General features: G+C 39.3%; 1 protein-coding gene and 1 long non-coding RNA gene across 2 annotated transcripts in view; one reads left to right on the forward strand and one right to left on the reverse strand.

Annotated features, from left to right (window-relative positions):
* Positions 1-296: 296 nt before the first annotated feature.
* gnao1a (guanine nucleotide binding protein (G protein), alpha activating activity polypeptide O, a) overlaps positions 297-24,897 on the reverse strand; it is a 51,114-nt gene continuing 26,513 nt past the window's right edge. The window contains exons 5-9 of the mRNA XM_037253960.1: positions 18,575-18,735; positions 11,852-11,980; positions 10,636-10,765; positions 1,778-1,931; positions 297-1,420 (exon numbers count right to left, since the gene is read on the reverse strand). Coding sequence (XP_037109855.1) covers positions 1,233-1,420; positions 1,778-1,931; positions 10,636-10,765; positions 11,852-11,980; positions 18,575-18,735 — 762 coding nt within the window. The 3' untranslated portion in view covers positions 297-1,232. The remainder of the gene's footprint in view (positions 1,421-1,777; positions 1,932-10,635; positions 10,766-11,851; positions 11,981-18,574; positions 18,736-24,897) is intronic.
* LOC119124237 lies at positions 23,383-24,711 on the forward strand. Its single transcript, XR_005098225.1, has 2 exons — positions 23,383-24,094; positions 24,179-24,711. It is a non-coding gene; the product is annotated as an uncharacterized LOC119124237 (long non-coding RNA).

Raw genomic sequence — 24,897 nt, forward strand, 5'->3', positions numbered from 1 at the left:
CAACCTCACCCCCACCTCACCTCCAATAATAGCCGTATGCCATGGGTGCCATGCATGGATGGACGTGAAAGACGTAAAGGCAAGACGGTGCATACTGTAAATGTGGAGAAAGAGAGACCCATAGATAGAGTATGTCTGGGATAGAATGTGATCATCAATAAATTAATTCATTAACCATTTTCAAACCAAGACCAAACTTCCTTACATTGAGAATATTAGTAGAGGTTATAATAGTGAGAAAGGTAGTTATAACGTGTACTCACTTCTAAAGGCATTACTATCTACAGTACAGTACCTGCATGTGTCACCTGGCACTGCTTCCCATTGGCTGTCAGGCTAAAGCCAGCTTAGGAAACACTTCCTGTCCATGCCAGGACTCCTTGTGGAACAGTAAAGTCATACTAGTTGGACAGAAAATGTCCAACAAAGGTCTCCAAAGTGTCTCTGCTAATGTAAACAAAAGACCAATGTTAAATTAATCTGTGTTTAACAGCTTCATTAGGTCTTGGGTGTTTTTCAAAGGTTTTGATTGGCTGACCTGTTTGATATAGTGATAGACATTTTCACATATTTATTTAAAATCGTTCCTACATAAGCACTACTGTTGCAAGAAACAAAATAATATACAACAAATGTGTCAGGTGAGACAAACTGTGGATACAAATCTGTGTACAGGCTGTTGATGTAATAAATATAGACATTATCAACAAAAACAAAAGACAATCCATATCCAAGGTCATAAAAAAAGATGTTTTGTTAGCAACATAAGACACCACAGGAAAAAAAAAATGATTAGAAGAGAGACTTTCATCAAATTTGTTCAAGACGGTTTCAAGGCTGCAGAGTTTTGTGTTTTCTTCCAAAACACATTGGTTTGTCTGCTTGTCAGCAGGGCAGAGAACATTGGTGGGGAAGCAATGGACAAACTAATCCATTGTTAGTTTGGATATATATATATATATATATATATATATATATATATATATATATATAAAACATACATATATATACATATATAGTGTATTTATATATGTATGTCTAATATATTTTTTATTATCCTCATTAATATATACCTAGCTGCATTTTTCTTCATCTTTTTTTATTCAGCATCGTTAGCATCATCATTTCCACAGCAGTGTCAGAAGAGACGGGTTGAGCAGGAGGACAAAGTGGAAGAGGACAGGTAAGGAAAAAGGAAGGGGCGGGTAGGTGGGGGTATTACATGGATGTGCTTAGTACAAGCCACATCCTCGGAGGTTGTTGGCGATGATGATATCGGTCACGGCATCAAACACCACCTGGATGTTCCCTGTATCTGTGGCGCAGGTCATGTGACAGTAGATTTCCTTATTTGGAGAGCGGTTTTTGCTCTCAAATTGTGCTTGGATATAAGCTGCTGCATCGTCGTAGGTGTTTGGTCCTGGGGAAATACAGGGAAAACAAGGAACACTTAGACATGATGATCCTTAAATCTCAGATCTGTGTCATTTTGGTTGTAAGAGACAGTTTGCAATTTTCAAACAAATCACTTTGGTTTTTCACTTTTGTGAAAACCTTCAGTATACTGTCACAAAGGAAACATCCTGGACGAAAATCAACCAATCAAAGAAAGAGGGTGTGGCCTTTTTTTTCACATTACACAATTAAGTTAGAAGATAGCTCTTATCTTTTCAAACCATGTCTTATTTTGGTTAGATTTTGTCCATGTTAAAGTTGTTTGCTACCAAGATTTTTTGGTATCATCTATCTCTATGCATTCGGTGGAAATGACTCTTACCTGTGTATTCAGGGAAACAGATGCTGAGCGCCGACTTCTTGATCTTCTCTGCAAACAGATCTTTCTTATTGAGGAAGAGGATGATGGAGGTGTCGATGAAGAATTTGTTGTTGCAGATTGAGTCAAACAGCATCAGAGACTCATGCATGCGATTCTGTGGAAGAGAAGACAAAGTTGAGTTTTCCATATGTATGCAAAGATTTGTAAGACAATGGAAGACGGATACTCTTTTTGGGTTAAAACCCCCCAAAAATAATCACACCAAGTTAAAAAAAGGCAAAAATAATTTTCACACATCAAGTTATTCAAGTTGTGCTTTATTGTAATTTCAATGCATTTCCAATACAATGTCAAAAAATTCCATCACAAGGCATACAGTATTAGTGGTGGTTAAGGAATAAGGAGTAAGACCCTAAGCAAAGACTGACACTACACTTTTTCCATCCGTCCATCCATCCGTCCGTCCGTCCATCCGTCCGTCCGTCCGTCCGTCCGTCCGTCCGTCCGTCCATCCATCCATCCATCCATCCATCCATCCATCCAAAAATTGTTTCATAATAAACTTTATGGAAAAATTAATTCAATTATTCGATTAATCGAATAGAACAATCGATAGAATCAATAGAATAATCGATAGAACAATAGAAAAATGTTCTTTTGTGACAGGCTGATGGCCCTAATGTCAATAAAACCCACTCTTAACTTTTGGGGAGAGTTTTCTCACAAACCTTTCCATTTGTCAACAAATAAGAGAATAAAGGTCAGTGAAAAAGCACAATGGTGTCATAATTACTGTATTCTCAAATTGTAGGCCCCATCTAATTGTATGCGTGTATTACATGGATCACATGTTTACGATGTCACGCACAGAAGAAACTTTACTGTATTGCTTTAGACAAAGTCAGAAGCAAGACAAAGCAGTGGGTTGCCTCCCACCATGAAAAATGAAATTGTAGGCAAGAAAATTTCACTGACTCATCAACTGTGATTTATCTTCTTAGACATTTAAAAGATAGAACGGCAACATAAGGGATGCACAGCGACACAGAATGAACCAGAGAACAATGAAGCCAACACCTGGCTACACAATAACAACAGCTGCACAAACAAAATGAGGAGGCGCTGCATGCATATTGCATAGCAATATCAGGTCACATTTCCAAGGCAGCGCACATGTCTATGAAATTAACTATTTCATATCTTGATTTATTTTTATCTGGAACATTGTCATGGCATTTTGAAACTACATAGCTGTGTTCAAGGCTTTGTGTGTTGACAGCCAGCGTGTGTGGAAAGGATGGACAAGTGCCTTCTGGGTCGTTAATCCACTCATATTATTGGCTCACGTTGTCTCTCACACAACACTTTCTAGTGCCAGTATATACTAGACCCATGCAAAAACACACTTCCCTACATAATTCACACACACACGCACGCACACTGGAACCGCAAACACATCCACAAAGCAAGCTGATCAACAGCCTAAGGCTGCTCAGTGATTCTAATTAGGACGCGCCATGTTTGGGAGCGGGAGACGTCATCTACCTGGTTCTTAAAATAGAAATTTAGATCTAAGCAGACCGGCCTTTAAAAAAAATGAATAAAATGGAATTTAAACTTTTAGTATGAAAGTTAATAAGGGATATAAGATCTGCTATATTCTAGGTGTGACATGCATGTTAATGTCATGCACACTGGCCTTTTTAAATGAATATGTCATGCAAGTTTTTCAGTTGGTTGGGAACGAAGCAGCAGAAGCAGCTGAGCTCCAATCTATTGTAAAATTAGATTAGATAGAACTTTATTCATCCCACAGTGGGGAAGTCCCACTTGACAATGTAACTGCACAAATGCAATACATTTTTTTCGCAGCTCATGTTGGACTTATTAGAGCGAGGTTGCGGACAATAAGGAAAAAAAAAAACACTTTCAGCAGCACGCAATATGGTAGAAGATGCCTCCGGTGGGCCTATAAAGTCATTTTCCGCTGAAGTATTCTCGGAGAAGTGTCAGGTTGAGTCGGCACACTTCCTTCGGCCCATACAAGAAGACGATGGCTCCCATAAGCATAAAGAGCAACAATAAAGGCACTTTTTATCCAGTGCAGGAAAATATACATAAAATAGCAATGATAAAAAAATAAATTGCTGCAAACTAAATGTTGAACAATGCAATGTATTGCAGATTATCCAATTTTAGTATTTTCATAAAATACAGTAGAAGATTTACCAAAATGAAATAATCAAAAAATTCGCGCAGCTATAAATTCCTCTAATCTATTACGACCCAATTTGGAAAAATATCCAGTAACATTATGAATCTAATGATGGTGATATCACAGGTAACTTTAACGTTCCATCTGTCTATTCAGCCGTCCAAGCTATTGATGACGATTACATTCACGCCCAGGGCCAATTAAATCAGATACGGTGAAACCTCTACTTACGAACTTAATTCGTTCCGTGATCGGGTTCATAGGTAGAAGAGATTGTAGGTTGGTAGAAGCAATTTTCCCATAAGAATGTAAAATGTAAAATTAATTTTAAGTGCTTTATCTTGAAAGACATGACGACTCGGCGCTTGCGAGACGGTGGGGGATCATGTACGGTTTGCTTAAGTTCTACGTTCGCTTCACCCTCTTCTGCCTACGCTCGCCGCTATTTGCACTAGCTTTCTTAGGAGTTTGTATCTCGAAATGTTCATAAGAATAGACGTTCGTAAGTCGCGGTTTCACTGTACATGTGTTTGGATTGAACCCACAAGCTGCTTTATATCAGTTGACCTTGAGGTCACAACATTATCAGGTTAGGAAAGAGCGTTGGAGGCTGTCGGCGATGATGACATCAGTGGCAGCGTTAAAGACAAAGAGTAAATCTTCTTCGATGACTTGTTCTTGCTGTTGAACGGAGATGTAATGAAGGAGATTCCTTCCACATATGTGTTTGTCCCTGTGGAAACAGAGTTAACATAGACATTAATGACATTATTGTCATCATTATGCCATTATTATTATAATAGCTTTGGAACGGAATAACACACTCTGCGGGTTGCATTTGATTAATATGCTGCTATGATTCCACCAAATACAAAAGGAGGTGTTCGGTCTAAAATTAGACAACATGTGTTATTATGGTTTTAGGCCTGAGCAATGTACCTGAACGTACCACTGCCTTCGTAATTATGTGTTTTTTTTTCTTTGGCACCACACTCTTGGACTGCTGCAGATGAACGAGAGCTCAAAGGTAGCAATCGTAATTCACGGCACGTATTGATTCATTTCACAAATCTATTGCATGCCCCGTGCTTCACATCCATAATCGACTGTGACACTAAGAACTGGAATTTGCAACTTATCGCTTGTTAAAACGCTGTTAGATTGAGTCAGATGGTGATGAGTAGAGTCATCTGTGGGGCAAGTGTCAGTAAGATATCTGGCGCTCAGTTGTTGGCAGCACTGTGGCTTCTCTGTCTGTTTCAGATGCAACACCATCAGAACATGCACTGAGTCCTTCCATGCCAAGAGATGAAGAAAGGAAAGGGGGAATGATTGGAATATGAATTTTCTCTTTCTCACACTCATGCTGTTCTGGTCCCTCTCCACAATCTTGATTTCTCTGTTTCTAATGTTTTCCCAATTACACATGCTTTCTATCTTTCTCACTTTTTCTTGTTTTTTCCTTTTGTCATCTCTTCAATATGAGCCTGTCAGCTGCTCTCCATTCATCACAGACATCTACAGTTAGACCATTCTGCAGTCACAGCCGGTATTGGGGGCAAATCAGTACATTACATAAAGTTACACTAAATATCAGTTTCTGGTTTAACAGAGTACAACATTATGAATGCAGTTGTCAATAATAGTTTTAGATTGTGGGCCTGTTCTGTGTGCTTGTAATGTGTCTGAAAGTGGGATTAGAGGCTTTAAATAGGTGCATATAGGTTGGTGAGGATGTAGACTGCTTCCTGTTTGGATAGTGGTGTTAACTGTGTTTACGTAAATATATTTAAAGCCTTATATTTTGAAATTAATAAGTCAGTGTTGTATCTCAGAGCGGATCTGTAAACACATTAGACTGAACTGAAATGAACGATGACTAGATGACACTTGCGTAATTTGAATTGAATAGATTTAGATTACCGTAATTCAAGTGTCCCATTCAAAGAGGGAAACAGAATGAAAGGTTAAAACGGAATAGTTTCGCTGTCATATGTGGACCTACCAGTGCGACTTGCTGATTTTGTTCTCAAAAATGTCCTTTTTGTTAAGGAAGAGGATGATGGAAGTCTCTCGAAAAACCACTTGCTGTTACGGATGGAATCAAACATCTTCAGAGACTCGTGCATGCCATTCTGCAGAGGAAACAAACACTTTTAAAATGGTCTGTAATGCATGTAGGTGGACACAAACCAAAAGACTCATCCAGCAAATGAGAATATGTGCATGCAGAAAAAAACATTTAAAAAAAATAAAAAAATAGGAAAAACGGCATGAAGTAAATTATGTAATTACATAATTATCGCGTTAATGAAAGCCATGCATTGTTAGCGTTTTAGCGTTGAGTCACTGCCCAGTCTAATTGTATGATGCCATAGATCACCACTTAAGGTACACAGTGGGGTTTTGCTATAATGACAGCACATTTGCAAATTACTTTAATTATAAAACCAGATATTTGATTATGGAGGTAAATACATGCTAGAAAAATAACATTGCATAGTTCTAAATTAGAGAAACTGTTGGATTAGCTAAAGGGAACCGATGCATGAAAATACAGACCTACATGATAATATCTATTAGTACTTAAATAATAGAGCGTAAGTCATTCAAACATTTCATGCAATTATAAGACACGATTAATAAATAGCATTTCATTGCCATGAATTTGGAACTTTTTTGTTATCCATTGCAACACATTAAACGGGTGAAGCAGTGATTTTATAGATAAAAAGCTGATTGAGGACAGTGAATAGAGAGCATGAAATAAACACGCACATATGCAAGGAAATCATGCGACGCTTATCCACTTTTCCTCATACCTGTAGGTGGGCGGAGCGTCTGTGGAACATCTGACTGCTGATTGCATCAACAGGTCAGCCGAGGATGAGAGTAACAAGTGAACAAGTGAAGTGGAAGGCACCAAAGATGCTGCGAGGAGGAGCCTAAAGCCGGAAGCAAGGGACTCACTTCCCCGGAACACACCCTTATACAGAGTCTTTCGTTCTCTTTCTCTCTCAAACAAACGTGCGCGCGTGCTTGTGCGCAATCTATTATCTATTGATTAATTCACTTCATGCTTCACTGTTACCCACCACCAAATTTACCTGGCAACAGTCTAATAAGGGGAGTTAGCCTATCAACACTTTTTTTTGCCCATTATTATCCATCCATCCATCCATCCATCCATCCATCCATCCATCCATCCATCCATCCGTACCGCTTGTCCCCATGGGGGTCGCCTGCAGGCTGGAGCCTATCCCAGCAGTCATCGGGCAGTAGGCGGGGGACACCCTGAACCGGTTGCCAGCCAATCGCAGGGCACACAGACGAACAACCATTTGCACTCACACGCACACCTAGGGGCAATTTGGAGTGCTCAATCGGCCTGCCAAGCATGTTTTTGGGATGTGGGAGGAAACCGGAGTGCCCGGAGAAAACCCACGCGGGCACAGGGAGAACATGCAAACTCCACACAGGGAGGGTTGGAGGTAGAATCGAACCGGCACCCTCCTAACTGTGAGGCGGATGTGCTAACTAGTGCGCCACCGAGCCGCCTCCCCATTATTATATTATTTTTGTTTTGGTTAATTAAAATGATCTGAGTACCAACTAATGGGTGACAGGTTGGGATTAATATTGTCTTAGTTCATAACTCTTTAACTGTCTTTAATGCGACAACACAGGAGCTCTGGAGTGATAAACATAACTGCAAGTGGATTAAATTGAATACAGTCAAAGTCTAATTAACCAACAACCTAAAAAAAATGATGACAAAATTGATGGATAGATAGATTACATGAAGTAAACCACAATTCTATTGTATAAGGTCCTGTTGATTGATTTCCTTTTTCAAACACAATGCGAGTGTAGGTTTGCACAACTATTTATAAACGTTCAGTTCCACACACAGACGCACAAGCGCACGCACGGACAAACACGCATGCAGGCACGCATGCACAAACGCACACGCACACACAAAAGAATGTCGACCCAAAAACAGAATTGGCATTTCAATGATCCAACTTGAACAGGAGAGGTATAAAATGCTAGCAGCAAAATGTTTTGCACTGTAGATGTTAAACAGTCACCTTATGCTTCACCCAAAGGAGAACTGTAACTCCCTTCTGTGACAGAGTTCTCACTTCTCTTCCTCATACTGTCATTATAAATTCACTCTAGCGTAGTAATTGCACATCTTAGAACAGCACACTGTCTCATTAAAGTAGGCCGTGCCATACGTCAGTCTCATGAGTAACCAAATGCTTAATTAAAGCACTGTAGGTGCAGCACTGCAGACAAAGCTGCTGAAGTGAGTTTTCTGGGAATTGAAAGAAAACTGTCCCAATGTGGTTGTTTTTTCATTACAGGACAATAGGAGTAGTAAGCACCTGACATTTGGAGATAACAGTGGCATATCACAAACACATTGTCTTTTATCAAATCTTTTATCACGGTTGTGTTAAAAATAGCACAGCGGTAGACATCTGCACAGATTGCAACTGTCAACATCAGCCCTATGACACATCATCGCACAAGAGCAGACTAAGCGGCGCTCCCAACTCACAAGGAGGCAAGAAGACATCTGCGTAAATAGAGCAGCTACTGAGCACTAATTCTCAGCGGATACACTTTAGACCTATAAATATCAACCAGCATAGATAATATTCAAATTATCCTCTTTTTTTTTCGTCACATGACAACAGCTTGACTATCAATGTCTACATTTACCATCCACTAAATACGTTCGAGGGAATAAGCATGTCATGGCAACACAGGCTTTCCATAACCTCACGTTTGAGTACAGAAAATCACGTTTATAAATACAGTGACAGTATATTATTATAATATTCCAGGGGCAGGCTGACAATTGGGACGTTTGTGACAACTCCCAAGCAGCTCCTAAAATCCAGGCTTACCTGGCCTATCATTGTCTCTCTCTCCTTTTCTCTCCTTGTTCGGTGATGAAATGAGCCAATGACGGTTTGTTTACCCGAAGGCATTTGCGGCTTGCTCCAACAATCTAAAAGCAGACTCGGAACAGAGTTTTTCAAAACGAATGGGCACACCCGTACTTTTCTATTTTTCCAGAAGATTCTCTTTTTCCAAAGCCCAAGCCACATTTCTCATTTGTGACAAGACTGTGACTTTAATAACGTTATGTGTAACATAATAACGTTCATGAGAACAAAGACATTTCCCAATTATCTGTAAACTTTAGGGGTAGAACAACAATATGGTGTTTATGATCCTAAAGCACTAAGACAGACCCCGATCTCCCTCGACGACGAGACTTTGACAGAGTCCGCCCCCTCAGCAACAGGCGACAACACCGGTGAGCGGAAAGAAAGGGGAAATTCATCCATGTGAGGAATATTGATTGATTGATGGTTTGATAATGGCACCCGTGGTTGGATTAGATGTTTCATACTTTGGTACAATTTCATGTTCTTGGTTCTCGCTATGGACCTCTTTATGGTCCACGTCACAATGACATCACAGTGCTAGCTGCAGGCAATCGAAGTAGTAAAAAATGTCATCTTGTACTTTTGGTTGCCAAACCCGTAAAAGCAAAAAACAAAAACTCGAAATTATATACCAGCTTATTCCAGTCATGAAATGTTGAAATTGATAATCGCCAGCGAGGTACCGTTTCTGTCACCTCTGTCTGTTTTCTTTCATAAGTCACAAACTCATTGTGTTCCGAGAGGCTTTTTTGAGTTGTTCATAGTGAATGAAAGTCGATTATAAATAACATTAGAAAAAATTAAAAGTGTATTAGGACGTTTGAGTATATACATAAGTATTTCGTTAATTATATATAGTCAATCGATCTTATAAAACTTATCAAAAGGATTTTGTGTCGATGTGTGGCCAGCATCGATGTGCACTAGTCCAACGTAGCTGACATACATTGATTAAATAGATGTATTTTAAAACCCCTATTAAATGCTGTATGCTCTTAAAATCTGTTATAGAGTCACCATTTAGGGTAGATTTATAATGCAGGTCTTAAATCCGTTTTTATGTCGTTAATTTATTATTTTAACTGTCTTTATTTTCATATGTCAGATTTCTTTGCACTTTGTATGCATCTGCACTTGTTTTTAAAATGCTCTGTAAATGAAGTTGAAGTTGAGATTCCCGGGAGCCTGTCCCGTGTTACTTTGAACGAGAGGCAGGGTCAATCTTGGACTTATTGCTATTGAATTGCAGAACACTAAATAATAATACATTCCGACGAGTTTGACCGATACTGACTTACCCCCCATGGGGTCAAAAGACACATCACAAAACAGTAATGGCAGATAAAAGGTATCAGTCAACTGGTCACCATTGGCTTATGTTTTCCCTTGTTATTGGTCTGTGTAACCACTGAGTTTATGTTGTTTTTGTTTGGGTAGATACCGGTTATATTGCTAGATCCATTTCAATCAAGTCCACTCAATGAGAAGATTGATCCCATCTGTTGGACAACTCTCCAGTTGCACTGTCGGATCTTCAATTCCCTGGCATACGCACATATATTTGTCTCACAACACTGCCATACTGTATCTGAGGAAACTGGGTCAACTTGTAGTGGGTGTACTGTAAATCCATCTTTCAATGTAAACAGTGAAAGAGAGACATCGTGTTTCCTTACCGTGGTCTCGTCCTCGTGCAACACCTGGTCGTATCCACTGAGTGCGACGCAGAAAATGATGGCAGTGACGTCCTCAAAACAATGGATCCACTTCTTCCTCTCTGACCTCTGGCCTCCGACATCAAACAGCCTGATAGATGTAAAGCACATTCCCACATTTACAGACAAGACTTTAAAAACATCATCTGACTCAGTTAACGGTCACGTTACATTATAGAAATATCTGACAGCTCTGCTTAATTATAGCGTTGTCAATCAAATATTGGAAAGGGGTGTTCATTTACGTAACCTCAGAGAGGACCACGCTTATTCAAAGTAAAATGTGTTTATTATATGTTATTATATTTAATGAGGCAGCACCATGTGGTAATTTTTAATAAGTCCGCCTCGCAGTTCTGAGTGCTTTACTACTGTGGAGTTTGCATAGTCTCGCCGAGCACTTGCTGGACATTTTGTTTCATTGGACCTGGCAGGATTTATCAGTTTTCTAATGAGTGGAACTGGAGACATTTGAACACTGAAAGTCATTCGGTCTTTTGCTGAATTGTTTTAAGTTTTGTGTATTTTGTCACTTTTTTTTGTGAACCGTACATGTTAATGCTGCGATGGTACTATTATGAAACTTAAAAGTGGACTTAACTGAACTCGAAATAGATGCTTACTTGTATTGAATTTATTCGAGAGGTATTTAAGAAATAAAATGAAAATTTAACATAACAGCCTGAGAACAGTAAAAGTGTATGGATGAAATGATATGATCTTTACTGCAATGCATCATATTAATAATTGTCTCGAACGTTTTGATATCTTAATGCTCGCAAAAGATCAAGTCTCTCTCACGGAAGAAGCTTTGCAGTCCTACCACCATTTTAAAGCCAGAATAATTTTTATTCCCCAAGTAGGTTAGAGGCACAAGTAAGTTGTGTAGATCTCATTAGAGTGTGTAATATGTGGGGCTTCTGTGTGTACACCCAGAGTATATGCAGAAATGCAAGAAACATGCAAATTGGATTTGAAAACTAAAGCCTTCAGTGGCACAGCTCCATTCTGTAATTCAAACGATGACCAATCATAAACATGGATCCTACAGTCTCTTTTTATACAATTACAATAAAGACATTTAAAGGCAGTGATAGCAGAGTTGCAAGGAATATGCCATAAAGTCCCTGTGTTTGCGAGTGCGTTGAGTCATTATTTAATTAAATTGTACTCATACCTGAAGTGGAGATTTTTGAAGGTAAAGTGTGTTTCCACAATGCCAGTAGTCTTCACCCGCGTCCTCAGAATGTCCTGCTCTGTTGGCTGGTAGTCCGGAGCACCGATCCGATCTAGGCTGTCGAGGTAGCTTCACAATAAAGAAGATACATATTGCCTTACTTTAGATGGCAGCATTAATCCGCTTTAATGTGTATTGAAATGAGGACATCAAATAAAGGACTTATTATTAATTCAGTTTATCACAAGTAGGGAAATTAGTTTTACAAGACAAACTGAAATACTCACTGAAGCAATATTTCACTATAATTTAGATGCTCCGATTCGAGGACCAAACAATATTACGTGACAAAAGGACAATGAACTCAAACTACTGAATGACTGCGCTTCAACACCCGCAACTGACCCTCAACAATTATTCAATAAAGTAATAAGTAATTTAACTAGAGCGGTAAAGCGCAGACCTCCGCTATCCGAACTATATAAAAAAAACTACCTGGTTGAGATTAAAGTTTCAGACCAGTGGATAAAGTGATTGAATTATATCTTCCGTACAAAACTTTAAGTATGTGATATAATACTATTGGTATCAATAAAATCCATCTTATTCTTCCCACAAATTGTCATTGAAGATCGTCCAGTGAATATAGCCATTTGCATCCATCTTGTGTGATAAGTCTATAAATGTATTGAGTAAAGACGGTGTGGCTTAGTATTTTTATATGGATGGGGACTTAACCCCCGATGAATAGAAGAACATTTAGTTGGTGATTTGTGTGTGCAGGAAGACAAGCACGCACACACACACACATTGTACACACACAGGTCCATTGATGACATGGACAGATACAATGGTTAGATTTTGTGCAATAAAGCATGAAGATAATATAAGAATCGAGATGGTGATTTCGTTGTGAACCCACTCTGACTTTTATGACTAATTAACAGCAGACTAATTTTCTCCTAAAATTGCTGAAAAGATGAAGGACAATAAAATGTTTGGTAACATATCAAAAAGCATCTTGTGTGACACTAAAAATACTACATGACACTTTTCTGCTCCTTGTTTGATATGTTTGAAGACAAAAATAACTAGAAACAATTCAGAGTCTCCTTCCTGCTCGGCACAATTTATTCACCAGTATGAAGGAAGGCAACAAATCTTGCTGGCTGGAAGAACTCTTACTTACTTAAAAACGGTTATGTACTGCAAGCCAGTGTGTGCTAAACTGAAGTTGCTTTTGCATGTTAGCCAACATTATTTGTGCAGCAAGATGCTGCACAGTCATCAAGCAGACTCAAATTTATGACCTTCGGCGTGGGAGGATAGTGTGATTTGTTCTCTGAAGGTGTCACACATGGCAATGTAATTTCAATCGACAGGCAACCAGATAAAACGGTTTGCTGTGAAGTAATATTGATGTATATGTGTTCATGTCTATGTAAGTTTGCGTGCGGCATCTAAAAGTTATCAGGACAAGCCGTCAGCATCATCCTCAGAATATATACGACACGCTGTTTTCAAAAGCTTGCATTACTCTTGCTGAGTATGGAGGCAGTTTTAGGAAGGTACTGGGTAGGTAATGGGGCCATAGAGGATGAGGGAGGGCAATCTAATGGATGTGCAGGTCAGAGCCATCCATCCAAGATGGGGGCTTGAGCCTAACACTGCTGACTGGGTGGAAGGTTGATGACACCCTTGATTGGTAGCCAGTCAATCACAGGGCACTGAGGGCTGATATAAAGACGGATAAGCAACCATTCACGCTCACATTCACATCTGCAATCACCAAACAGTTATTGACTGTCCGTTTGAAAGTCAGCTGTGTGAGCCACAACACGGCAAGTCACCTTGTTAGTGTTGACATATAACGATGAGGTGTTGATGACATGACGAATCATTTATAGTATTCCACAAATTATAATAATGACATGCAGGAAAATAGTGTTCCACGTTATTACCAAATGCACAGACAAATGTCTCAATTTGTTTATTAATGTTAATAAGGTGCTACTGATGACATAATCCCTCATAAATGCTTCTGAAATATGCAGTGAAAAGCACCTCACGAGGAAAGAAACATGAAATGATGGCTTTACCTGCTTTACCGGTTTTAATCTCATCTGATTATTAATTTTGATATGACAGTCACGCCTTATCAACACTCTGTCTGTTTGATCAGCGACACAAACACAAACAAAATCCCACAGTGAATTCCACCAACGCTAGATAACCTGCAGCATATTTATTTGCATGAGCGCACTTTTTGTTGCCACATAAAACCCTACAATATAATACATAATGATCCAGGTGTTGTGATAAAGTCTAAATGAAATAATTAATTTGAACATCTTGTATTTTTTTTCAGTAAATGTAAGTGATGAGCAATCTTGACAAGTGTAATTTTACTATCAGCAAAAATGGAATGACATTATTTGCAAGAGCAGGAACCGATGAGGAACTGAGATTCCTTCTGACAAGGGCTGTCTCTATCAAATTTCTTTTTATCGATTATTCTATCAATTCTATCCATCGAGTAATTAAATAAAAATGTTACTTTGCATGATTATAAAACCACATTTTCTAGATTAAGTTGTTGTTTATTTGGTATTATTTAGTGATAAAAAACAACAGCAATGAAGCAAGTGAGATTGCAGATGGAGAATCACATGCCTCTACACAATAATTTGATGATTGAAATAGTTGTCGATCGATTTGATAATTGATTAGCTGTCAAGGAATTGACTAAATTTGACACCGCTACCTCCAATTATATACATAATCTGTATTAGTGATGAAAACTAAGGCCAACTTCGTGGTTGTGCGTTTGGGGCTGTCATTTCACGAATGAGAAGCTTCTCATTTATCAAAGAGGCAGTGAAATAAAAAAACTAAATCTTCAGAAGAGCCAAATTATTGCATTGAATCAAAGAAAACAGTGAATTGAATAGTCTAGTGTAGTAGTCTAGTGTATCACTAACAACTTTATATATACAAATACAGCGGGAACATTTCCAAACTTTACATTCTCATTTTAAGGGAGTGGGATAGCTGGGAGATTTCATTCTGTTCTTTTCATGCAAGAATAGAAAAAGGAAGCACAGGAAATTATCTCCATACATTGATCGAAAGCCCTTGTCATCAGTATAACAACATCGAGGAAGCATGCAGTAACCATAGACTTGATGGATGGGAGGAAAAGTAGGCTGGATACAGTTGTCAAAATATTTTGATGGTGTAAATTATAGGTAAATTAGTTGCATTCAAATGTAAAAGCTTGAGTGAGGACACTTTACATTCAAGAGACCCTTCAGTCTATGGATGGTCTCCTTCCCTATCTCACCCCATCAACACTATACAGATAAATGACGCCATACTTACACATACGTATATGTGCATTGTGGTAAATAGGTCAACATGCAAGCATTTCAGAAAGGGGTAGAGAAGGCTTAAGGCATCGCTCTTAGAATGCGTCTTTCTGCTTTTGACAGTGTGACGTAACATACATTACACATAGCCAGTATGCACACCCTTGGGAATTAAGAACACAACAGTAAACATTATTTAATGCACAGAGCACACAGCACATGACGACAGAAGTTAACCTATCTGTGGTTGGATGTGAGTCACACACACATACATACGAGCCCCCCCCCACACACACACACACTCCACAGGCCAGGAAGCTGCTATCAATCTTTAATGTGACATTTAGCACACACAAATGGTGTGCATGCATGCACACACACAAGTGCAGATGTTGTTTCAATTGAACACTGGCCACGTGTAACTGTTACGTCACCTAGATGATAAAACAAATGTTAAAAATAGCCTTTTCCCTATATGCGGCCTTCGCATCATTCATCTTGACACAAGGCACAGGTTTTGCCGAAGTTCTTTTTTTTTTTTTCACTTCTTCAAATGTCTTGCATCTGTTCTCGTGTGCTCTGCCCTATTCCCTGTAATTTATTCTATTTGATGTGGCCGTCAAACGTGCTTTGTTTTAACCTCCACATTCTTGTTCATTGATTTTATCCAGTGACTGTCTCTCCAGAGATGTGTTTGGTCTGATAACCCATCGATGTTCCAAAGCTGCCTCTTTCTGTAAGCAGAATCTACTGCACATTATGTTGCCGTGAGGCTTCAATCAGCTTCAAATGTCAATGATCTGGCACTCAAGAGCCTGCTGGAGCCCGACGTGTCCGTTAGAGGGCCTTCAAGAGCAACTAAGCATAAGACCCTCAAACTTCAACAGTGCAATTTGAGCATTGATTGCATGACATCTCGAAAGGAGAGAAGCTGCTGCGGGGTGAAAACTTTGAGTGACAAGAAGTGGAGCTCACCAGCTTTCTCCCGGAGACCGGCGTTGGTAGTTCTCAGCTACTGACATTTATCATTTTCCATTCTGCTTCTTCTGTTTACAGTCACAGGGAGCTGAAGCCTCTACCTCTGAATTTAGGTAATGGAAACTACACTGGTCTCTTGTCGATTACAGGGCACATGCAAAGTCAGGCAATAATTCACCACAATGACACCACGATTGAGTGGGTCCTGAAGCCATACTGCCTGCACCAACGTCAGGCAAGTAAACCACTACACCGTCACTGACTCCAGTCAAAACTGTATAGTCGATTATTACATCGTTGTCGACTTGTCATTTTACACATGAGCTAAGTTCAAATGAAAGGATACTTTGTGGTTTACAAACTACGTGGTTAAGTTCAAGCCCCTCATGATAGTAAAGGGCAAGTACTCTGTTTGCAAGTAAAAAAAAAAAATCTGAACAACTACAATAATGTAATGATAATGTGTGTAGTATCACACAATCATTCATGTATTTACCCACCACCTCATAACTTGACGGCAACCACGAGCAGAGATGGGTGATTTAACAAATTTTGCCAGTATGTAATGCGTCCTTCATCCTTGGGCACTCTTACGTCATTGTCAGTCTGTCCTTATTCCTAATATAATTGTCGGTCTGTCTGTCATTATTTTAAAAGCGCTTCAGTCATCACCACCATCTGTCTGTCCATCGTCACACCCCCCCAAAAAAATTATTTTCGTAGATTTCCGTGTGTCTGTGAGACAAAGCAGCAAAAAGATCGATCCATTGTAACGTGAATCGACATCATAAAAGTTACATGCTGCCAAAGTCTAAATTAGATTTAGCCAGATAAAAGAGCAAAGAAAGTTCAGGTATTATAGTCCAAGGTTTCTTGTCATTTTTTCTTCACTCTTGATGGATATCGTCTGACTTAGTGTTGATTTTCATGTTTTTTTCCATTGGCAGATATGAAAAGTGATTTTTTTTCCCCTTCATGAATCAACAACTAGTCCATACAGTCAAAACAAACAAATATTGTACGTATATGCTGCATCAGTCACATTATCGTTGGAATCTTCCATCTACCGTCTCTGTACTATAGAAGAAAGACTCCCTCCAATGTACTCAATCCATGTTCTTCAAGTCACTGTATGCATTTTCACAGGATCTATGGTGTACAGTTGACCAAGGACTACATGCACAAACATGGCACTTAACGTAAAAGGCTCCCCTCCCCCCTTTTTGTTGTCTTTTCTCCTGCTGTCTCCATCTCCCCCCACGCACAGCCACTCAGCATAAATCAGGCCCGGCACTGGTAATGGTAATTGACTGTGTGCGGTAATAGCTTGTGTATGATCACATTGAGAAAATTAGAAATAATTAGTGATGTGTGTTTGAGAGCACGCTGCCCTTGCTTTTTTGGAAATACTTTTGATTTATACAAGAGATTGCACTCAAAAATCAAGATGTTTTATCTGATTCAGCTAAGCCCGGACAATAGCTTGATTTTTTCATTATTTTTTTTATTAATTAGTTGTTGTTTTTTTTTGCTACAGAAAATTTCCAAAACAATAAACTAGATTTTTTGTTCAACGTTGCTGCAGTGTACGTTTTCTCCCCAGGGGCTTCCGTAGGTTCTGCCCTCCCAGACTATGACAATATGCCTAACGCGAAGAAAATAATTCTTTCACCAGTGGTTTGAAACAAGTTTGGGTTTTTTGAGACCGATATGGAACAAGTGACTGCAGAGTGCAAAATTTTGCTACGCTCATTGCAACAAAAGCCGGTCACAACTTCTGGTTGTATTCATACTGTAGGGCTTTTCCCAATTTGTATTTTTATTTTTAAATCTTATCTTTTGAAATGCGACCTGGTTCTCTTTGGTATGCAGCTAGAATCGGCAAAGTTGTTTTGAGCAACAATTAACATCTGACTTTAATTTAATCTCACTTGAAATATGAAGCCTAAAAGACATTTCTGGTTCAAGATGCAAAGATTACATGCAAGAATTATGTGACGTCACGTCTTTTTTGTTTGGGTGCACATCACTTGTCGCCGTGCTTTGTGCGCAAGTGAGTCACATCATACACGCATTGGCTCCACATTAGAACCTGCATTGGTTTTTGTAATGTGAACGAGTACACAAAAAAAGTGGATTTAGCAAAATTATCCGATAGGGGCATCGAGCTCCTAGCCTTATATTCACGTATGAAATAGGCTCAGGTCATTTTGTCAACTCCCCATCCTTTGTTTGATGTACGAACAGCAAACTCATTAGAATAGAGAATACAGGTGAATTAAGTGATGCAGACATTTGGAAATGAGAATAGTTGTCAAGAGGAAGATTAGTGAGAGGTCAAACTGGAACACACAAACACAGACACGCATGGACTTACTACTGCGCTGAATCGTTGAGCTGGTACTCCCGAGCCCGGCTGAAACATTCCTGGATACCTGAGTCGGACCAGAGACGCATCATGGAAGAGAGCAGCTCGCTGGAGTAAGGCTCTGTGTCCTCCATACGACTAACTACATCACACACCATCTTGGCATCTGCCTAAAGAGAAACAAAAGAGGGGCAAATAATGTTATGCAAAAGTCTCACGAGGATGAAATTGCTACAACATGAATAAACTTGGTCAATTTTGTCATAATGTGGTCTAATATAGACTACCTTTGTCTAATATAGTTTTAATGCAGCAATACAAGACAAAAAAACAAAAAAAACAAAAACGCTTTTGCCTCATATTGGCCAGAATTGAGTTCTATCAGTTTTCTCTCCATAATTGTAGCAGATTTACGAAGACTTTCAAATTGCTGCTAAGCTTTGACGTGGTCCCCTTAAAAACGTACAAGCCGCCTCCCTCTTTATGTGCCTAGTATCCTCTAATTTCTAAAGTTGAACTTTGTCTTGGATGTGAGACGATTACTAAAAACTGAATCATATTTGATGAGCACAGTCATGCTTTGTCATTACTGCCTATTATGTTGCAGTTATTCTCCCTGCTTCTTTACCACAGCCTCGTTTCCTCACAAGGATCTCTGGTAAGCTGATGCATATGCTTACAGACTTTGGGTGAGAGGCAAGGTAGGCCGCCATTCACTGTTTTTGATATTTTTCTGCAATTTAGGATTCACAACCCCACTGCTGTCGGGATGTATGCAAAGTTGAACCCCCACTCCTCATTTAAATATGAGCGCTGCGTGTTGAAGAATTGACTCATCACTTCTACTTAGACTTTGGATAGACGATCATCATCATCTTCATTCTACCTCTGCTTCAGTTCATTATGTTTCTGTATGATAAAGGCTCTCCAATCAGTTGGGTAGCATCTTCCTTTATATTGCGAGGCAAAAATGTTCTATAGATTTCAGAGTTCAATTAGTTGCCACGTGTTCCATAACTAAAGATTAATGAGCCTCCTCCAGAAGCCACACAAACTCAAGTCATTCTATTTGCTTCACTCAGATTCACAGATGGGCTTCTATGTTTGCTTGTTTTTGCACAAAGAGTTTTTTTCAACACTTTATTGAAGGATAGACTTTGCCTCAAGAGTCAAATTCAAACCTGCCCTTCCTATTCTTCTTGTTAGTGAGGGGTTTACCTCTTTTGGTGCAGTTTTTCCAACCTTTATTGGGCCCAGTCACATTCCAAAAATCCATCAGCAAAACACCAAACACAAAAAGGATACAAACTTGATATCTCAATTCACTCAATTTGATTGAACACAAAGGTCACAAAAAGGATATAAACTTGATACTATCTTATTTCACTCAATTTGATTGAATATAAAGGTCACAACATCCATCCATCCAGAAATTAAAGTAACATATACACACAGATCTAAACAAATTCAAACCAATTTATATTGTTCCAATTCTTTTGGTGAGGTGTTACGGTATTGTACACTCCTGCAAGTGTTATTATTTGTGGTCAAAAGACCGCACAAAAAAGAGCACAAGAAACGTCCACCTCCCAGGCTTTCACCAAATCAAAAGTCTTTCCGCTGTTCCTTCGAAATACTGTGACAGCTTCTGGCTGCTTGCACTCGGCAACTATCCCACTGGAATGGATTTAATTTGATACAAACATTTTGTTTTTGTTTTAGTGCCGGTTAAAGCTGAGCTTCAGCTTCCCCCCGGTGATTGATGCTCCAACACTCTCCTTACAGCCACACAGCGCCTGATATGGAGTGTGTGTGTGTGTGTGTGCTAATGATGTTCAGTGCAAAGTGAAACCCAGTCTGTTTTCTATTTGTATACTTTAAAGTGCTGGGCGGTGGGCCACAGACACACTTAGAATCACTGAGCAGACAAAGGGTACCATCTAAACTGATCATATTGAACAGGGTCAGTTGTGCGTGTGTGCGTGTGTGTGTGTGTGTGTGATGATAATGATGACGGTGGGCTTTTTGCACAGTCTATGTTTGGCATTCACCTCCCTTATAATTCTTCTCTACATCACACTGACACACAAACACACGCACACACACAATGTAAAAACTATCGAGGGCCAAATATTAATCTATCTACCTAACCACTCAGACCACTTTATGAACAAGTGTAATTGATTATATTAAATTTACAATTCCATTTTTATTTACAGTTAACGTATTTCAATCAAGCTGAGGATGTCAGTATCATCTATTACCAGACCTCTGTAAAGGTCAGAACACTGACCCTTGTATAGTTCTGTACTTAAAAATGATGTATGGATAAAATTCCAAGAGCATTCCCCGGTTTGACAAATGTAGCATTTATCCTGCTGGGATCGAAATTTCATGGTACACTGCGTTTTAATTTTTGGTTTCAGTCGGAACAGATACAGAATAAGGGTTGTTATGGTTAGAGTTCACACACTCATATTCGTCATTCTCCATGGCCTTAGAGAGCTTTAAAACAATACAAGTCTTTACAATGTGATTCTAAGGCACTACAACAATTATATTGACCATAAACTGTGTCGTGAAACACATCTGTCTTTTGCGATTTTGCAGAACTTAGGAAATATAGCAGACAAACCTCCTCAGAAGTCAACCTCTGATTTCTTGGTACATATTTTGAAACCATTTCTACAATAGCAAACAATAAAACAATGGAAATAAAATGTGCCAGTCAAACTCACTACACACATTCTTAACTGCTAAAAAAAAATGTGAAAAAGGTTAACTATTATTATTATTGTTTTTTTCCCTTTCCTTATCCAAAACACTATACACTCACAATTATTATTATTATTACACAATAAAATATAGGGAAAGTGATGACTAGTGAGGGCACAATGTGCCGTTAACAGTCTGTTCCTGCTCTTCTCTTCATCGCCCGCCCCCAACCCTTTCTTTCTATTTTTGGACAAGCATTGACTCTGTCAATCATCTCTTTCATCATTCTGTACAATCTACAGTCTTTTTGTCACCTCACGTTTCCTTTCTTTCATGGCACGACTGATATCAAAGGACAATTCCACAGGACAATTCCACACAATTTATTTAATCATTTCTCAATAACATCCTTTTCCCCCCACTGTCTCCAGGCATGCCCCACCCTCTCACTGCACCTCTCTTTTTCACTCTCAACTATCCTCATCCCTGACTCCTCTGCATCATGTGACTCTCACATGCAGTTGCCATGGTGACATCCTCATCTCCCAAGAATGCAATCTTGTCTGTTTTGCTCTCTCTTGTGCCCTTTCCATTCCTTCTGCAGCACTCTGCTTCTCCTTCACCGTTATCATCCTTCCATCGACACGTCAATCCTAATCATATGAAATACAAACAATGTTTCCAAAGGGATATGATGATTTCTGCGCGGTTCGGAGTTGTTTGTATTCCTGTATCAGTACCCGATAAACAAACACCATCCCCTTGTCTCTTGTGCCCCTCCCTCCGCCTCCTATGGAACAAACCGCTGAATGCTGGAAGTGATTAAATATTTAATTGTCGCTCAGCCCCCCTATGGCCTGCCTTGCAGAAGCATTGACACACACGTGTCAAACAAATGTGTGTGTGCATGTGTGTGTGTGTACGAGCGCACGCGTGCGTGTGCTGTCAGTGTGTGTGTGGCCGCGGCTTTGCACCACTGGGGCTTCCGTCAGCACACTGGCAGGGTGTCCTGCTACCACACCCACCCACCCACAGAGGAAGGAACCAGTGGATATGAAACATACACAGTCTGTGGTATTATATGAGCAAATCGTCAAAACACACTTGGTGGTGGCAAACACATCATCTCAAAAGTGTGGTAAAAATCAATTTGATGTTTACTTGCTGTGACGTAGTATCCTTCGTGAGGATAAAACGGTTCGGACAATGGATGGATGATGATTACATTCGATGATGTTACATCCCACACATCTGCAGAGCGCCTAAACTATCTGCCTGTGCCTAGAGGCATAAACAGTGTAATCATTACCCTAAATAAAACCAAGACTACTCCGTAGAGATAAGGCCAGCCACATATTGTGTCTTGGGACCTTTATCAATCAAAGTTGATTAGACTAGAAAACATGGAAAAACACACCAGAGATATTGAAAACGTTCAGATACATGGATGAGGGATTCATAGGAATGATTTTTTTTGGTTTGTTAGCCATTAGCACTGCTACCTTTTGTGTGTGGATCCTCTCTGGGTACTCCAGCTTTCTTACACAGGCCACTGGTAAGGTTAATTGAAGAATCCAATTATCCGTAAGTGTGATTGTCGGTGTGAATGGTTGTCTGTCTCTATGCGCCCGTCCTGTGGTCGACAAGCTACCAGTCCAGGGTGTACTCAGCCTATCGCCAGGTCAGCGGATGACCCCAAGCATAGGATGGATACCATTTTAGAATGACATTTTGTCATATTTTAGTTCTCTCGATCTTTTCTTTCTTAGCTGTTTTCTTAGCTTCCTGTCTTCCTTGCCATTTCTAACCTCTTTATTTTTATAAATCTTCTTAAGTACTTTAACATTTAGTGTCTCTTCTCATATGCCATCCAAATTTAGAAGCACCAGTGAGCTATCACCCTGCCTTTAATAGCAGACTCTACACTTAGAAACACACATACGCACAAACCTGGCTAAAAATACGTCGGCCCACATGAAACAGCAAAAGGATGTTGCTTTGTTGAATTTGGAGAAGCAGAGAGGTTATAAAGTTCACACCAAAAATAGATCAGCTCCACCAAAATTGATGCATGGATTTCTAAACTGTTATTTGGTCAACCGAAAAGAGAAATCCTATGTTTAAGACTACAAACAGGTATGTTCTTAACTCTGACTGCTATGCTCAAAATTTGGTAGGGCAATTTTACAGTATATACACAAGAGACACAACCACCCACTGTCACCAAAAAAAAAAAAAAAAAGCTAGAGGATGTAACAACTAAAAAGAATATAGTTGCAACCTTGTAGCTGCAACATCATCCTTCTAAGAATCTCCCTAAATTGCAATATGTGTTGTGTCGGTAGAAACTAACAGAAGAACATTTGGCACAAGCAAATAAATGTCGGGCCTGCAATGCACCTCAAATTATGCGTTAAGGCGGTGCAAAAGGGGTTATTCTAGTTGTTGGGCAGACTGACTGTACATTTCTGCAAAATACTCTTCAAACATTGTTGAAGGCTGAGCTGAATGTTTTTTTTCCATCCGAAGTAAAACTTTAAACAGGAAATCAGAACCCTAGTTACAAGGAGCAAGACCAGGCATTAAAGAGTAGAAATGAAACAGGCCTAATTCTTAACTGAAGTCATTACTGAAGCCCATTGGTTATGTAATGCGACTTGGAAACTCGCATCATGGAAAACTTAAGGTGCGAGATTTTAACTTAAACACAAAGGATATATATATTTAATGGGTGATGATTGCACAACTCTTTAGAGCTGTTGTGTTGAAAATAATGCGCATACCAAGGTTGTAGGCGAACAGTGATTCAGTTCGGTTTCAAAGACACATGCAATGGTGGTTCCCTTATTTGTATGCTTTTGGATGGTAATGTTTCAATGTATTCTTGGCTCTTGGCAGGTAATAAGTCAGTTTTACAATAAGCAGTTCCTAGTAACTGATACACACAAGGTTAGGGGCATATGCATATATGCAATGGCTGTAGTATTATGCTGATGTAATACAAACCCTGTCTTCTGAGCCAGGCAGACAAAGGTGGAGGAGATGCAGATACGTACAGAGATACAAAGCAGCAGGGGGAAAAAACATAAAAAGGAGAGGGTGAAAATAAAATGATGCAATGAAAGTCAAGACAGGGAATCTCTTTAACTAATCATATACAAATAATCACGGCAAAAGTAATATCCAATTGGGTAAGAGCTAAGTGATTGGTTGACATGAGTGCTCCATAAAAGTGGCTGTTGAGCCTGGTTGCTATGGTAACTGGATAGTGACCTGGAGACTGGTGACAGTTTTTTTTAATTTTTTTTATAGAAAACTGAATGCAAGGATACAAAGAGATGAGGGAGGAGGAACTTTTATCAAATCGCACACAACTTGAAAATCGTCATTTTCACAAGAAAAACCTTGATCTTTCATTCCAAGAAAAAAAACAAAAAACATTCGGCTGTTGAGCTGACATCAGGTTTCAGCTTAAAGTCATGCTGAGGAAACATTTGACTGCTAATTATTTGCAAAATTTGCTTTAAAATTCCTGCATTGGATCAACCTTCTTGAGAATAATGAGAATTTACGCAATAATGTGTATTGTGTTACTGCAGTGTTTTCTCAACCTTTAT

The sequence above is a fragment of the Syngnathus acus genome, chromosome 6 (assembly GCF_901709675.1).
Source record: "Syngnathus acus chromosome 6, fSynAcu1.2, whole genome shotgun sequence".
NCBI lineage: Eukaryota > Metazoa > Chordata > Actinopteri > Syngnathiformes > Syngnathidae > Syngnathus > Syngnathus acus.